At 48.5% G+C, this 16,850-nt stretch overlaps 1 protein-coding gene across 2 annotated transcripts; it reads right to left on the bottom strand.

Moving 5' to 3' along the window:
- Positions 1–1,379: 1,379 nt before the first annotated feature.
- Positions 1,380–16,758, bottom strand: PPP1R3F (protein phosphatase 1 regulatory subunit 3F). 2 transcript variants are annotated; one of them, XM_040265970.1, is made up of 4 exons: positions 15,749–16,758; positions 6,191–6,243; positions 5,894–5,976; positions 1,380–3,152 (listed from the first exon to the last, which is right to left on the bottom strand). In XM_040265970.1, exons 1-4 carry the CDS (start codon positions 16,735–16,737, stop codon positions 1,857–1,859), a joined length of 2,421 nt encoding a protein of 806 aa, XP_040121904.1. In that variant the 5' UTR covers positions 16,738–16,758; the 3' UTR covers positions 1,380–1,856. The 2 variants fall into 2 exon arrangements, with proteins under 2 accessions (XP_040121904.1, XP_040121905.1); XM_040265971.1 differs by having other exon boundaries at positions 1,384–3,152; positions 5,894–5,973; positions 15,749–16,583.
- Between the last annotated feature and the right edge of the window lie 92 nt (positions 16,759–16,850).

Raw genomic sequence — 16,850 nt, 5'->3', positions numbered from 1 at the left:
TGTTGTTAGTTTTGTTCATTTTTTTGTGTGCCAAGTGGCTTACAGGATCTTTGTTCCCTGACCAGGGATGGAACCTGGGCTGTGGCAGTGAAAGCACCAAACCACTGAACCGGCAGGGACTTCCCATTTCTTGTTTTTCAAAATGCAGCTCAGGCACCACATCCTCCAAGAAGGCTTTCAGAGTCCCTACACTGGACTGAGCACCTGTCCTAGGGCCCCACAGCTCACTGGATCCATTGCTGCTAATGCTCTAACCACACTGTGGTACTAACCCCCTCTGTGTCTGTCTCCCCCAGTAGACCATGGGCCCATTCCTCTATGTCCTAGAGCAGAGCACACATCAACACTTGTGGAGCTGAAATGAGCTGTAACCACTGAATGATCAGCTAAGTTCTCTAGCCATGTCTCTGTATTTCCCCACATACGTTTGTTCACTTATTTCTCTCAAAAGGTATTTATTGAACACTTACTATGTGCCAGGTACTGTTCTAGAAGAGCGGCCAGTGGGGAAAGAGGAAAACTTACAAGAGTGTGGTATCCTGGAAACCAAGTGAAGAAAGAATTTCAAGGTTGAGTTGATGGTCCACTGTGTCAAATACTGCCAATCAATCAAGTAAGATTAGGTCTGAGATGACTGTCAATAGCATAATGTGAGTATCATCAGTGTCTTCAGCACTTTTGCTGAAGTGGCTAGGGAAAAAATCCAATTGGGGCTGTTTCAGAAAAGCATTGGAGCCCTGGAGGAGAAGGACTGAAGAAAGATGACAAAGTTTTGCTGTGAAGGCAAGTAAATAAATATATGGTGTTTTATTTTGCTATATAGTTTTTCATTTGCATGCAGTGTATACATCTATCCTTTCTTTCAAAGGTTCTGGGTTTCCAGTTTTGAGTTAGAATGCAATGTCTTGGACAGCAACTCAACTATGACACATTAAGTCCTCTGTCCTTTCTGAGGCCATCCCAATCTTGAGGGCAGAGGGCTCTCCCTGTGTGTCAAAGGCTGTTTTTGTTTTTTCACTGACCTCAAAACCTTGTGGCTGATTCACAACCAATATCCCCTCATCCACAGCTGGCCACATGTCACAGAGTCATATGTGTGACATCAAACACTCATGTGGCCACCATTCTTCCTCCACCCCTGGCAGAAGGTGGAAAAGACCAAAGGATCCGCCCCAAGTCCCGCAAGACCACCAGACTACATATTAGTACCATAGGTGAGATGACAAAGATCCTCAAGGACATATCGAAGCAGCAGCAGCAGGTATGACCACATCCCACCCCACCCATCCACCCCCACCCACTCTTCACCGTGGTCCTTTCACAGAACGTGGCCACCCTGCACATTTAGGCCCAAAGAGGAAAACACTGCACAAGACACATTGTTTCTCATAGAGTTCTATTGTGGCATATAATAATAGGTACTCTATATAAATTAAATTAAAAATAAAGCTCCAGCAGGTTGCACAGGTTGGCTGTTAATAAATACATCTCTGGGTAATTGTGCCCGAAGCCCAGCTCATGACCACTCTCCCTCAACCAGAGAATTATACAAAAATAAATACAGGCTTGAGGGTGGGGTGGGAGGGAAGGACATGCCCAATTCCATTCTGCAAGTTCTTACACCATCCCCCCGTGCCACTTCTCTCCACTGGCATTGCCACAGGGAACCCCGTGCTCACTGGAGAGCTGAGGGACAGAGAGGCCTCTCTGCAGTCGAGCATTCTCAGAAGCAAAGGACTGTTCACTGAACAGACCACACATCCCATCTGAACCCTCTGGGGAGGGGGGCGGGTGATGCAGGGGCTGCCCCTCCCCAGAGAGGGGAAACCTGTCATTGCTCATCTCACAAGCAGCTCCTACAAGAACCAGATCAGAGAGAGGCACAGTGCAAGCACCAGGAGGGACATACCATTGTTCAGAGCCACAGGGACCACCACCAGCACAGCTAGGACCCCCAGAGTCTGGGTCAAGGGTCCCCAGAGCTGAGGAGGCAATACATACATGCTCTCGGCAGGGTCTGCTAGGGTAGGAGACCTCTTTGGGGGCTCAAGGCTTGGGCCTGAACCCCCTTCATCCTGGGGGCTTACATGGGGCCTGGCCAGGCTGGATGGACAGACTTCAGTCCCTAAGGGACCAAGGAGGGAGAGATCTTGCCCCTGCAGGACCAGAGAGGTTGGCTCCTGGCCAGATATAGAAATCAACCTGTCTGCCAACTCAGTGGTAAACTCCATCTGGGCTTCTGTAGCCCCTGAGGACCCAGTCACCCCAGATATCATCCTACTCATATGCAAAGAGTCAGAGTCCTTGCTCGTCCCCTTCTCTGGAGCCCCACTGAATTGACCCTCTATACCCAGAGCCACAGGGCTGTTACATCCAGAACCCTCTGCCCATGGGAGCCACACATCTCCCATAGTGGCTACCACAGAAGGGGCCCCCGAGAGGATTTCTGGAGGTGATTCCTTAGGGGTGTCCCCTTCTGGGCTGGAGGGTATGATGGAGAGCCCCTCTTCCCCCTCCCCCTCCTCATCAGGGTCCTCGGTGTCTTTGATGAGCTCCACACCACGCCCCAGCCGGGCATAATGCAGCGTGATCTCCTCAGCCAGGGCACTGTTCAGGGCCCGCTCAGGGCCAGGCCATTTCAAGATCAGGTCGCGGTCTGTGAGTATGCCCAGGGGATGGCTGGGGGACACCCCTCCATCTATGGAACCCTCCCCACCACCTCCTGCCCCACCAGCAGCCACAGCAGCCCGCAGGCGGCTCAGGTGGGACAGGTAGAGCTGCTCCAGCTCCTGGTCGATGGTGTCCTCTCCAAGCAGCTCCTCCAACCCACTCACAACCTCCAGCCCCCCAGGAGGCTTGTCCATGATAGCTCCCACTATGGGCTCCTTTCGGCCCCTTCCATTCTCGCTGGATACTTCCCACGTGGCCTCCATCTGTCGCTGGCTCGGTTCCAGGAGAGGCCCAGCTGCCCCCTCACTTGCATCAGGCCCTGAGGCCTGGTCCCGGGGAGAGCGACCCAGGCCACAGAGAGAAGAAGAGAGGGGAATCCTGATGGCTGGTGCCTGGGGAACCTCTGTGAAAGTCACAGGCGGGCTGCTTCTGGTGACATCATCTTCCTCTGGGGGTCTGCCAATCACTGTAACTTCAGAAACCTGGAAACCATGTGGGGAGGAGGTGGGAGAGGAGAGAAAAAGAAGGGAAGAAGCAGGGAAAAAAGCAGAGACAGTGAGAACTGGTCACAGCCTGCATCCAGCCCCACAAGTGTTTCCAGATGAAAACTCCTTAAAGAACTATAATTTCCTTAACTCCAAAGACCATGCCTATATTAAAATAGATGGAATAAAAGAGGACTTTCTGCAGATCATAAAGCTGAGGAATTCAGTGGGCACCAATATCTGGTGAACAACTATCAGTAAAAACCATTGGTTGACCTCCAAAACATATCCAGGACATCCATATGAATTCATGTTATTTTCTCTTTAAAAAAATTGTATTTCCTAGCACTGTCTTTTGACAAGACCTAGGAACAATGATCAGTCTAGTAGCAACAAGCATTCCTAGCTCCCAGATCTTGGTTTCTAAATACCATTTCTCCACTAAAAGGAATCAGGGATCCTGAAATAAATGACTATTTTTCAAGTCTGGGGCAGGAAAAGTACAAGATGAGGTTGTGACATATTGACATACCAGAATGTGAGAAAGTGCTCAAAGAATGTTGGGGATGTGTCAAAACAAGTCTGGAGCCAATGAAAATAAACTCCCACTGGCCAGAGACAGTTCAACTTAACCAGTTAAATTTATTATCAAAATAAATAGGTGCAATGGTTGAAATTCATCAAATATATTTAAAATTCATGAATAATTGGTCACCTTTGGTGTTCATTTCTTCTGAAAACTGGTAAATGAAAGGGAAATTTTTAAATATTTATCCAGCTTCTTCTATACAAACTATATATATCCTCAGTGTATATATGCTCAAGGTAGCCAAATAGTTGATGTGAGAAAGCTTTTCTTTAGAGAAGAATTCCAGCTAATAAATAAAATGGAAATAGAAGTAAATAGAATTGATTCTATTTAAATTACTTTAATAACAGATTTAATAAATTTAATAAAAATTAAGTTTAACAAATTAATTAAATCTAATATTAGATCAAATAAAATAGAATAAATTAATAAAAATTAAGTAGAAATGTGTTTCCACGTGGATGCAATCAGCCAAATCCAGGCTGTGGGAAACTTATAGGACAAACAAGTCTTCGTCAACAAACAAATTGTAAAATAGATTTAAAATTCTAAAAAGACTCATCAACCAAATGCAACGTGTTAACTTTGTTTGGACCCTAAAACACTTACAATATAAGGAAATTTGAACACTGACAAAATATTTGGTAATACTAAGGAATTACCATTAATCTTCTGAGGGGGAATGATGCATTGTGGGTTTTTCTTTTTTTGAGTGCTAATTTTCTGAAATATAAACTGAAGTATTCGTGGATGACATAATGTCTAAATCTTCTCCAAAATAATTTCATAGGGAAGGTGAGAAGAAGGGGTGGGTGGAGTATAGAAAAAGTAGGAATGGATGTGCTAAAATTTGTTGAAGCTGGGTGATAAGTATATGTGGGTTCCTTATACTAGTTTCCTTATTATTATTATTATTTTGGCTGCTCCTATGGCATGCAGAATCTTAGTTTCCCTGACCAGGGATCAAACCCATACCCTGTGCAGTGGAAGCATGGAATCTTAACCACTGGACTGCAGGGAATTCCTGGTTTCTTTACTTTGATATGTTTGAAAATCTTTGCAATAAAAAGTTAACACACACACACACTTACATCTCTAGAATCTCTCTCTCTCCCTGCCAGCACCAGCATCATTCACCTGGACCACTGCAGTAACCTCCTCTTCCTAAGGGTCCCCCAGCTTCTGCCCTCAACCCCACGGTCTATTTTCCTCAAAGCAGGCAGAGGGAACCTGCTAAACCCTGTCAGATCACAGCCCTACCCTGTTCCCCTGACATTTAGAGTAAAAGCCAGAGTCCTCTCCACAGCCCATGAGGTCCCACACAATCTGTCCTCCCCAACCTCTCCCACCTCACCTCCTGCCGCTCCCCTGCACTCACTCTGGCCCTCTGCACTGACCTCCTCGCTGCTCCTCACACATATTAGCCATAGCCCCGGGTGGGGACTTTGCACTAGCCTAAGATGTTCTTCCCTTAGTTATCCACATGCCTCACTATTTCACTTTCTTCAGCTCTTCACTCAAATCTCACAGACCACTAAGGCCTTCCTTGGCCATCCAGTCTGAAGTTGCAAATATCTCCCCTCCTCTAAACCCCCCTCCCACACACACATCCACATACTCTCTCCTTATCCCTTTATTTCTTTCCCTTAGCACTATCATTTAAAATACCATATTTTTAAAATTTGTTTTTTAATTGGTAAAATACCATATATTTTAACTACTACTTTGTTTTATTATGTCTCACGCCACTAAAATGTAAGTAAGCCCCATGAAGACAGTATTTTTGGTCATTACTGTGTTACCAGTGTCCATAACAGTGCTTGGCACAGAGCAAGCACTCAATAAATATTTGCTAAACAAATGACATTTCTATAAGCCCAGGCAAATAACTGCATTCTACCCTTCTGCCACCAAGTTCTGACTTGGGGGTCTCCCTCGACTCAGTGGACACGAGTTTGAGCAAACTCCGAGAGATAGTGAAGGACAGGGAAGCCCGGTGTGCTGCAGTCCATGGGGTCACAAAGAGTCGGACACAACTTACCGACTAAACAGCAACAAACTTCTACCTAGGGTTGACCCAGAGCAAGTCAGCCCCCACCACCCAACCTCTCATCAGGCCACTCATCCAGAGGCTGCCAGGTCTGCTTACCTGAAGTGTCATCTGGGGCCACGGACGGAGAGGTGTGGGGGCCACCAAGGGACCCATTGTCTCCTGGACATCAGGACGCTCTGCTGGAAAGAGGAGGACAGCGTTGGGGCCAGGCAAGTATATGAACTGGCCTGGTTTGATTAAGAAAATATATGCTTCTAGCCAGTTGTCAGATTTGCCTCTGAAGCTTTCTGTGACAATCTAAGGCAAAGGGTGCCTCTTAATTTATGGAGAAAGAAGAGGAAGATAGAAATGGTAAATATAAGCTAAAACTCCCACAGCCTGCCAATTGCTTACCCACAGCAGGGGTATTATCGTCCGCACTCTTCATCTTCAGCTCTTCGTTAGGCCTGTGGGGCGGAGGAGAGAATGCATGGATCTGATGCCCTGAAAGGCCAGTTCTGCCACCTACCGGCACTTTCTGAGCCTCTCTACTGGCCCACCCTCACCTGATAGCTGCAGTTTCTCTTCTGCTGCCTCTCTCTATCCTCTGGTCATAAAGTCTACACACTCACTGTAGAAAACTGACGAAATACAGGAACGTGTAAAGAAGCAGGAGAAAAGTCATGCATCAGCCAGAGGCAACCACCATTACTGTTCTGGAAAATTTCATTCCACACATTCTACGAATCATTTAGATTCTACAGGCATAATTTTGCAGCTGGTTTTGTCCATTTAACAGTAAGAAGCAGAATTATATGCTTTTGTAACCATCTGAAATGGCTGCTTACTGCTCCTATCACATGGGCTGACCTTAATGTACATAGCCATTCCCTTCCTACTGGGCAGCTAGGTTATTTCTTTCATCTTGCTCTGGCAAAGCAGACTTCAGCAGACATCACTGGACATAGCTTAATGAACATTTTGGATTATTTCTGTAGGGTATATTTCTGGCTGTGGAGGAAACCATCTTTTCCAAGAAATGGTAAGTGAGGACTGTGGGACACAGGAAACAGCAACAGGAAGGAAGGAAGCAAATGGAAAACGGGAAGGTCAGAAGAAAAGGCAGTTATTTGAGGTCACAGAGGCCTAGGTCCCTCCACCAACCCTCCACCCATTGCTGTATCAGCCTGGCAGGATACTTAACCTTCCTGAACCTCACCCTCCTCATCTTAAAACGGAGCACAGAGGAGCCAGGATGTGTACACCAAGCACAGGGCAGTCGTGGGAAATGAGGACTTCAAGCCAGACACCAGGGCCTGGCACGGAGCAGGGGCTGAATAGATATTTGTTGGTCTTTTCCTCCTTTGCCAGGCAAGTCTGACCCCAAGGTCTGAGTAGCAGAAACCAAGTGTATTTCACCCAGTCCCTACCACAGGTGAGGGCATGAGGATCATGCGGAAATCATTGTTCTCATGAGTATCAGCTGTTTCCAATGAGGGAACCATTAACTAAAATCATGTGGAGATCTGAGAAGAGCTGAGGCAATAGCTCAGAGCTTTTTTCTTCCTAAGAAGTAACAGTATGATATTGGTACTTCCGGAAGTGGTTGCAACTTTTTTGAAAACATATAATCAATTATCTTCACAATTACCTACAGAAACAGAATTATCACTAGCTGACCTGAATATAGTGCTTACTATGGTACTTCGTAGCATAGCTTCACATAGCTTCACATGTATTCACTTAATTCTCATGAGAACCCTATGAAATACTTTTATTCTTTTGAAGTAGACAGTATTATCCTTATCTTACAGATGATGAAACAGAAGCCAAGTAAACAGCTTAGTCATGCAGTGAAGATAGAAATTTAGGCCTTTCAGCTCCTAAGTCTGTGCTCTCAACCAACAAACTGATGAGGGAGGCTGGGATCTTACCATAGCCCCATCTCCAATCCTTTCCAGAGTAGATAGGAAGCAGCAATAATGGACAAGATCCCTCCCTCCACCTTCATTCAAGCTTTGCTTTCGATCTGCCTTTTGCCCACACTGCCATTCCCAGTTTCCCTGCCTTTGTGGGACATGTGGCTAGGAGACCACCAGACACAGAAATGGCTGAAAGAACTGCTTTTTATTAGCACCCTTGGGGAGGAAGCTTGAACAATGCACATGGATCTAGAGTCTGGAAGATCCAGAAAGGACCATCTGTCCTTCTCCACAGACTGGGGCTCACATCTCCCAGAATCAGAGACTACAGGGCATAGAGTGGGTGACTTTAGGAGCTCAGCCATCATCTCCTGCACTTCATGGATGAGAAAGGGAGATTTGGAGCAAACTGGCTTGGTCCTGCAGCAGTCCCCTGAGTAAGTTGAAAATCCAGGTCTTTGGATTGTGGCCCAACACAATTCCTGCTGACTTCTTTGGCTAATGTAGTCCTTCATTAAAGAAAATGTCATCTTCCTAGGGTTTTCTCAAGCATCCTTAAGAAGACCCACAAACAAACAGAGAGGCAACTCTCCTTCCAGGGCAGGACTAAGCCAGCCTTCCCCTGACATCTGGCCCAGTGCATGTACACATCAGACTTCTAAAAGCCACTCCAGAGCCCTGGGTGTATATGAGAGATAAGAGGGGAAACTCAGGATGCAGCAACCAGCAGGGAAAGAACTCCATGGTCCATTTGAAGGAAGAGACAGAAGGAAAACAAGACATAACAATCCTTCTGCCCCTAGAACATCTCTTCCACAGCCGGAGAGGGTGAGAAGAGGGGGAACATCCAAAAATTGGGTCAAGCAATTCAGCCAATCCCAAGATCCATGAAGTCAGCAGAAGTACACAGGTCACTCTCCCTTCCTCCGACGTCAGAGAAATGAAAGCAGGAGGCACAAACATCTATCGTTCTCCTCCTCCACTGTGGACCCTTTTCACTGATACACCTAAGTCATCTGAAAACCTTCATATCTATCCTTCAAAGCAATACCCTTCCCTTTGCAGAAACTGTTCACAAATGCAGAAACTGAGGCTCAAGGAACTGTCTATACACACTAACTACACACCATTCTAGTAACATCCAAAGAGGGTTCCATTTTGAAGACAGTTTGAAACTTTGGGCCTTAAAAAAAAAAAAAAAAAACACAAACTATCCTTGAAATGTCATTCACAGTAAATATTTGGAGGCAGCTAGGATTTTAATCAAAAGGAGGACAGTAAAAGAAATGGGAGTACAAATGTATACTGACTCACTAATCGGTAACAGAGAAGAGGGGTTCTTAGAAAACTGGGGAGGGAGATTAAGAACAAAACTGTACCTCCAGTGTGCTTGCTAATTTTTGAGAAGGAAACCTGCCCTTTTGGCACCAACCCCACACATGCCACATGGTATCACCTTAAGGGTTATGAGCAGTCACAAGCTGGAGCACACAGATCAAGGGGCATCTTGGGCATGCATCTTCTGGGTGCTCTCCTGACAGCTAGTCAAGACAGTGTGGCCTAGAAGGGGCCATGTCAGGCCTGCACGCCTGTCTCATGGGCCTGAGAAGTCTTCCTGCCATCAGGAGACTCAGTGGCCTCTGACCTGATGGCAGCTGAGACTGGAGGTGGGGTTTCTGAAAGAGCTGCTGGGGGGCCCAGCCTTAGGCCAGCCAAGACAGAACAAAAAAGTGCATCATCACACAGTGAGTGAGCAAGTGATGGCTGACAACCCCCGTGGAGAAGAACAAAGCAGACTTTTAGGGATGTCACATCACTGCCACCACCCAAGTCCTCTGAAATCACCCCCAACACTTGTGTTTTCAAAGAACCTGGCCAGCCCAAAGTGGGTCATGCACTGAAACCCAGCGGGAAACTCAGCAGACCCCAGCTCCCATGCAGTCAGCCCAAAGATAATGCTGACTCTCCAAGGGGACAGGTGGCTTTGCAAACTTGCCCAAGATACTTGGAATCCCAGTTTCCCTGAGCCATATGCTTTCTAAAAAGAATGGGGTTTGAAGGAGGCTGTGAAAGCCAAGTTATGTGGGACACTGCTTTGCCTTCCCCAGCTGTGTGTGTCAGTTCTGGAACTTACAGACAACCCAGTAGGGTGGAGGGAGGAAGCCGAGCAGTTTATTGTGCTATGAGTTTCTGTTAAAGCAATGCCTCTATTCACTTCGCAGTGACCCACAGTAAGAGATACATTTTACATCATAACCCAGCACACGCTCATACATGTGTAAATATATAGACATATATCTGAAAACCAGTTGTTCTTTGAACAACACTTACCTTTACTACGTTGTGATGCACTCATTATTTTCTATGCTGTTTTTTAATGTTTGTTGGAATCGAGTAAACTGATCTCACATCTCAATAAAGGGTCATGACATGTAGTTTTGAATAACCCCAGCTCTGCCACCTACCAGCTGTGTGACCTAGAGCAAGTTACTTAACCTCTCTGTGCCTCAGTTTCCTCATTGTGAAGAGGGTGTAATAGTAATACCTACGTCAGAGAGCTGTTTGGCAGATTGAGGAAATATTTGGAAATTGCCTTTAAAGTGCTTAACCAACAGTTGCTGCTGCTGCTAAGTCGCTTCAGTCATGTCCGACTCTGTGTGACCCCACAGACAGCAGCCGACCAGGCTCCGCCATCCCTGGGATTCTCCAGGCAAGAACACTGGAGTGGGTTGCCATTTTCTTCTCCAATGCATGAAAGTGAAAAGTGAAAGTGAAGTCACTGAGTCACAGTGACTCCCCTCCAAATTCCCACTGAAAGAAACTGAGGCTCTGAAGAGGAAGGAAACTTGCCCAGCTGCTAAGACCCATCACCCAGCCTGGCACAGCAGTTGAGAACTGGGGTGCCAGAGCAAGAGCTCCCAGCTCAGATCCCGGCTATACCATTTTCATAAAATGTGGCCTCAGGCCCACATTCTCAACCATGATGCCCTACTAGTTTTCCATGGAATAAAAGAGGATCACTTTCCCACTAAAATCCTCACTCTCCAGACAACTAAGATGACCCCCGGCCTGTCCTGTTTCAACTTTGATTGTTCTGATGTCCCAACTGCTAACTCGGATAGCAAGTCAGGTCCCCATTCATTCGCCTACAGGTACACCTAAAAATCATGGAGGCCTTACTGTGCATCAGCCCAGGGACAGACCCTGGAGACAAAATGGTGAGCAAATCCAACTAGGAGGCTTACAATTCAGTGTGCAGGAAGATATCAAAAAAAGATACTCACACTCATTCTTTCAACAAACATTTATTGAGCACCTGTTAAGTGCCAGGCACCGTGACAGGCCCTGTGGGAATACAGTGGTGAACAAAAGCAGACCATGTCCCTACCCCTCACGGAGCTTACAGTCTAGCAGGGCAGAAAGGGTCATCCAATAATCCCCTAATGAACATCTCACTACAAACTGAGGCCAGGGCCTTCAGAAAAGGAAAGAATGCCCTAGAACAAGGGGCCTTGGCCCAGACTACAGGGTCAGAGAGGGCTTAGGATGCTTAGAAGAAAAATGAGCAATGGAAGGGCTGGGGAGTGAGGGGCTGCTCAGGACTCTATGGAAGAGGTGATGGAGTCAATCTTGAATGAGGAGAATTTGAGGCATCTTTGGGACATCAGCCAAGTAAAGGTACTGAGTTAATACACATGAGGCTGAAGAAAAAAGCAGAGAGAAAGAGAAGGGCCAGAGAGTTCAGAGGAAATGCAGCAGAGGGTGGTCCCAAGGCAAGAAAAGAAAGTATTTTAAATAGGAGTGCTCAACCACTTCAAGAAAACAAAAATACCCCTATGGAATCTAGTAGATGCAGAGGCAGAAGTGAGTGGAGAGGTGTAGGTACCTCTTCAGAGAGGGGTCAACAGTGAAGGGGAGAAGAGTGATTGGGTGCTAGCCAGGAGCAGCATGGACAGAGGTGAGGTCAAATGACATATTGTTAAGACAGGAGAGACGCTGGCATGTATAAAGGCCAATAGAGAGGCTCAGCCAAGGAGGGCAGTGAAAAGCTGCCAGAAGAGAGAGTGTAACTGATTATGTCAGGTTCTGGAGCAAGGTGCAGAAAAATGGAACCCAGAGTGTAAGTAGGGGACTGGCCTAAGGGAGGAAACACAACGGCGGGAAATCAGTTTGCAAGCTTGGGGGCTACAAGTCGTAGGGAGTTCCATTTTTATGGTTTTTACTTGTTTTTTTGAAGCAGGAAGTCTGAAGGTAAAGAACATTCAAAAGAGTCACTTTAGGGACAAGACAAGAGTGGCTCAGAATAAAGTAGGACTGCCAGGCAGGGTGGAAAGTGATCCTGGTTGTGTGGAAATGCTCATCTGCTCTGCTATATGACAGTCTCTATCAGGGATTGCCTGCTTGGCTGATCAGTGCTATAAAAAGACCTGGGCCTGAGGTCATTGGGACGGACAGGCTTCCAGGAGGGGAACTGAAGGATCAAAATGAGGAGCTGCAAGGGGCACAGGACCAACATTCTTGGTGAGGGAAATAGCAGGGACAAAGGCTCTGAGGCAGGAAAGGGCAAAGCACCTTGGAAGACCCCAGTGACAGAAGCTCAGAAGGCAAAGGATGGCGTGAGGCGACACAAGTAGACCTGGAGGCCAGACTGGGGGAGAATGCAGGAGGTGCTCAAAGGACATGCTGAGGCCTTCCTGGTCTTTAAGAGGAATAGGACAATTCCCAAGGGTGTAAGCCAAGGCAGACCTGGAAGACTCTCCTCCCCACACCGGCCCTGGGATTCTGGACTCTGGGAGCCTCAGTTCGCTCATCCAGAAAAGAAGGATCAAAACAGTCTTTCTCACAGAGAACGCTGAAAGGGTTAGATAAGACTGTGCACACAAATACTCCGCAGGGTCTCTACCAGGTCTTGTTCAACAAGCCCTCCATCCCTGCCCCTCCCACCCAGTTCCACCACCAACCCTTCGACAACTTAGCACCAGTGTGCAGTTTCTGCCCTATTTGAACCCAGCACTGTGCCCAGCACACGGCAGGCCTTCAATAAATGCTTGTTGATGGGTCATCTCTAAGCCTGAGGGTTATCAAAAGCCTAGTCCAGCAACTTGAGGAATGCAGCCATTTCAGTTTCTGAGCTGTATCCTAAGGGCTAGCACAGACTTCTCCCATGCCCCAACACGATGTGGCTGTGCTGGTGCACAACAGGCCTGCAGCCAACACTTTCTGAATGGGAAGCCTTCTATGACAGGGCTCCCACAGAAGGCTAGCCCCTAAGATCCTCTACCATCTCCTAAGAGGGCTGGGTCGCAGGGAGTGGCTGTTCTTCAACAGCGCTCCATGTCACCAGCAGCACCCAGGTTTTAAAACAATAATAAGTTGAAATGTACTCGCCAAGAAAGCCACCGACCTACAAAGAAAATCTTATCACTGATCATCGCTGATCTTGCAGTGAGCACCAACCTCCCCTTTGCAAGAGCTGAGATCAAGATAAAGAAGCTATCAAAAGCCATCTGCCCACTTAAAATAATATCACAAGTCATGTTAGGAACCACAGACCTGGGGCCAGATACCAAAACAATTGTCTGAACAGGCCGCTTCAATTTCTCCTTAAAACCACCCATGTATTTTAAAAGAAAAACACCCTCTCCACCCACCTTGGCCCTGCAAGCTTTTGATTTCTCTGTTCCCTTCCTTTCACACTCTAAAATGACCAAACTCTGCTACCCAAACTGTCGCGTCTTAGACAGAGCTCCCACAACAGCTGCCTGGGATGACAACTTGGGAAAACTGACAGAAATGAGGGTGATTCTGGGGCACTGGAACAACTCAATTATCTTGATCTAGGTGATGGTTTCACAAAGGCGTACAAATGTAAAAATCTACTGAGCTTTACACTTAAGATCAATAAAGAAAAAAAAAAGATAAAAGGAAAGTAAGACATGCTGGAAACATAGAAACACCAGGAGTAAAATGTAGAATTTGCCCTGAATCCTATCAGGCCTTCAAGAGGAACAGTAGTTTTTTTAAAAGTCCCTACCTCTCCTCCCTGGTCCTGTCACTCACTAGCTGAATATACCTGAACAAGTTGGCTCACTTCTCTGAGCTACCTCAGTTTTCCTCTCTATTAAATGGCCATTATCATAGCATCTACAGCACACAGCATGCACAGCAGGACTCAAGAAAGAACAAACTCGAAGCTCTCACAGAGATCAGTAAATGCTGGCCACTGTCAATCTTTCGAAGCTGCCACTATGCTTCAGTTACCTTGCCCATGCTTGCTGCATCCAATCCAAGCACCAAAGTGACTGTCACATCCCTTTAGCAGATGGGAAAACTGAGGCTCACAGATGAAGAAACTGACGCAAGGCTACACAGCTGATGACGGGCAGAGAGGAGATGGGGAACAGAATCCAAGAAACCGTCTGTGAGTCCCTAAGTATTAGTATTGACATCTATATGGCCCCACTAAAAGCCAGGCTCAGTTCCGAATGCTCTTGTCTCCTGTGAAGCAGGTGCAATAATTATGTTTTACAGATGAGAGTACTGAGGCACAGTGCAGTGAGATGAGTTGCCCAAGGTCATGAGGCTAATAGACAGGACCAGGATTTGAATTCAGGCACTGATGTCAGAATCCACTCACCGCTGTAAGGACAGCCTTGCTGCCTGCCCTGTTCAGGTTACTGTGGGGCTCACTGGTTGGTAAGTGGGTACTTGTCTGCTTGCTCACTTACCCAGGCACATCTGCACACCAGACCCAAGCTAGACCTTTTGAACCACTCACAGCCTAAGACTTTGCCAGAATCACATCTTGCTGCAGCCAGGATCACATCTTGCTGCAGCCAGAGGCTTCTGATCAAGCATATACAAGATCCAAAAAGCATTTTCCCATTCCAATTTCCAGTTCTCCAAAGAGCGGGGAAATGTATGCATTTCCCTCAAGTGCACAAAGAATCTACTTATCCCAGGTTAGACTTAGGTGGTTCCCCTCAAAATCAGGCCTAGCCACTACTCTTGAAGAACTCATGACTTGATAGGAGAACCTTATATCAAGACCTTCTGGGATTAACGGGTTCATTCTACCAGGACCTGAATGGTCCCTCATAGGTGGTACAGCAAAAACAAAGATCAAGAGCTTCCAGTCCAGGCCCATCTGGTTCTGCCTCTGCCAGAGGCACTGCTTGCCTGTGAAAGCAGGGGCTCAGCCCAACTCCACAGGAGATATCAGACTATATTAGAGCAAAGCAGGAAAGAGTACACAGGCTTCAAGGTCAGACATGGCTGAACTGGAAAAGCCAGGCGCCATCACTTCCTCAACCAGTTAATCCCTCTGTAACCCTGGCCTCCTGCTCCATCAAATTGGGATCAGATTCCCCGCCTCCCACTGGCAACGCCCTTGGTCCACACTACCATATCACTGCAGGCCTCTTCACTCCAGCACATTATTCTTCATTCACACCAGATTCATTCCCACCTCAGGACCTTTGCACTTGCTGTTCTCGCTCCCTAGAACACCCTTGCTCCCATATGTGCATAGCTATTCTTTATCATTTAGGGACCAGTTTAAACAGCACCTCCTCAGAAAGTCCTCCCTGTTCCCTCTTCTACAACCCCCCATATATGTACATAACTCTTTATCAGCATCCAGGATTCACTCCCTCAAAGGCCCTCCCCAAACATCCTGCCTAAAGCAGCTATTCCCTCCCAAACTATCCCCTTACTCTATTTTACTTTTCTCTCAGCAGTTAATCTTATCCTAAGTATCTTATATACCTGTGGGTTTTTTCAAACCACGCTTATAAAAGCTTGTATGAACCTTGAGGGCAGGGAAGATGTCTGTCTTGTTCAGGGCTTTACAGTGGACCTCAATAAATCAATGAAACCCCAGTAATTAAAACACGGCCTAGCACATGTTTGGTCTCCATTACTCTTTGACTAACTGACTGAACGTGCCCTCCTCCCTGTTCTGGACAGCAGGCCTGAGGGTTGTTGGAATGCTTGTCCTCCATCCTAAACACAGCCCTGCGTTGGCGGAGGTGGCGCTGGCAGACATTACCTGCGCCTCATCGGCTTCATGCAGCTCTTCAGCTGCCTGGCCTCAGCCTCCACGGGGCCCTGGCACTCGGGCTGTGGCTCCAGCTGCTGCTGCTGGAGCAGCCCTTCAGCATCAGTGGGTATGGGAGCGGGTGCAATCCGGAGCAGAACTGTGTAGTTGCGGCCGTGGTTGTTGGCCCAGAAAGTGCCCTCGGGGGTCTCATAGCGCACCACGAAGTCCAGGCGCGCCCCATCGCCCGCGCCCTCAGCAAAGGGCAGCTGGAAGGCAAAGCGGTCAGTGCGGCCACCGTCGTCGGGCGAGGAGGCGGACACCTGGCCAGGGCCCAGGCCAAGGCCCAGATCCAAGATGGGATCTCCTGCTCCTGGTCCTCCCACTCCTGCCCCCGGCGGGCTGCGCGGAACGTAGCGTGCTGGGTGGTCGCAGAAGGAAGCCCAGCCGTCGTGTGAGGCCCGCACGTGCACCACCTTCTCGAAAGAGCGGTTCAGCACGCGGACCAACCCTCGCAACACTGGCGGGCGCCCCCCAGGCACCCACACCCCGGCACCCCCGGGGACCGCTCCGGGAGGCGGCAGCAGCGCCTCCAGCTCCACCATGACGCGCCCCAAGCGCTCCAGACGGCCCGGCGCGGGCGGCAGCGAAAATGTGGGCACCAGGTAAAACCCCCCGCCAGCGGGAACGGGGCACAACGGCGAGGGCTCGGGGCAAGCCTCCTCTTCCTCCTCCCCTTCATCCCCATCCTCGCCATCGTCGTCCTCAGCCCCGCCGCCGTCACCATCTTGCCCGGCCGCCGCCGCCATCTTGCCCGCCCCGGGCCCGCCCCACGGCCGGTAGCGGCGCAGCTGCGCCAGCGGCAGCCCCAGGGCCTCGTCGGCGAACAGCACCCTCCGCGGGGCCACCGCTGCCTCTACTGAGGTGCGGGGCTCGCCCGAGGCCAGCGAGGGAGGCGCGGGATGCCGCAGCGGGGGCTCCACAGGGGCCGTGCGCGCCATATTGGCGGCGGCGGCGGCACCGACGGCACCGGCGGCGGGACCGGCGGGGGCAGGGCCTGAAGGGGCGGGCAGCCAATGGGAAGGCCAGCGAGGGGGCGGGTTACGACTCACGG

This window comes from Oryx dammah, unplaced genomic scaffold, assembly GCF_014754425.2.
Source record: "Oryx dammah isolate SB20612 unplaced genomic scaffold, SCBI_Odam_1.1 HiC_scaffold_23, whole genome shotgun sequence".
Classification (NCBI taxonomy): Eukaryota; Metazoa; Chordata; class Mammalia; order Artiodactyla; family Bovidae; genus Oryx; species Oryx dammah.
This window is presented reverse-complemented; position numbering and strand designations above follow the sequence as displayed.

What these genes read in the sequence shown, in the direction of transcription:
- PPP1R3F (XM_040265970.1), bottom strand. Translation starts at nt 16,737, where the DNA reads ATGGCGCGCACGGCCCCTGTGGAGCCCCCGCTGCGGCATCCCGCGCCT. An exon ending in CGATAATACCCCTGCTGTGG is followed by an intron (nt 5,977 to 6,190) that starts GTAAGCAATTGG and finishes TCCTCTTTCCAG; the next exon opens with CAGAGCGTCCTGATGTCCAG. An exon ending in GGCCCCAGATGACACTTCAG is followed by an intron (nt 3,153 to 5,893) that starts GTAAGCAGACCT and finishes CATGGTTTCCAG; the next exon opens with GTTTCTGAAGTTACAGTGAT.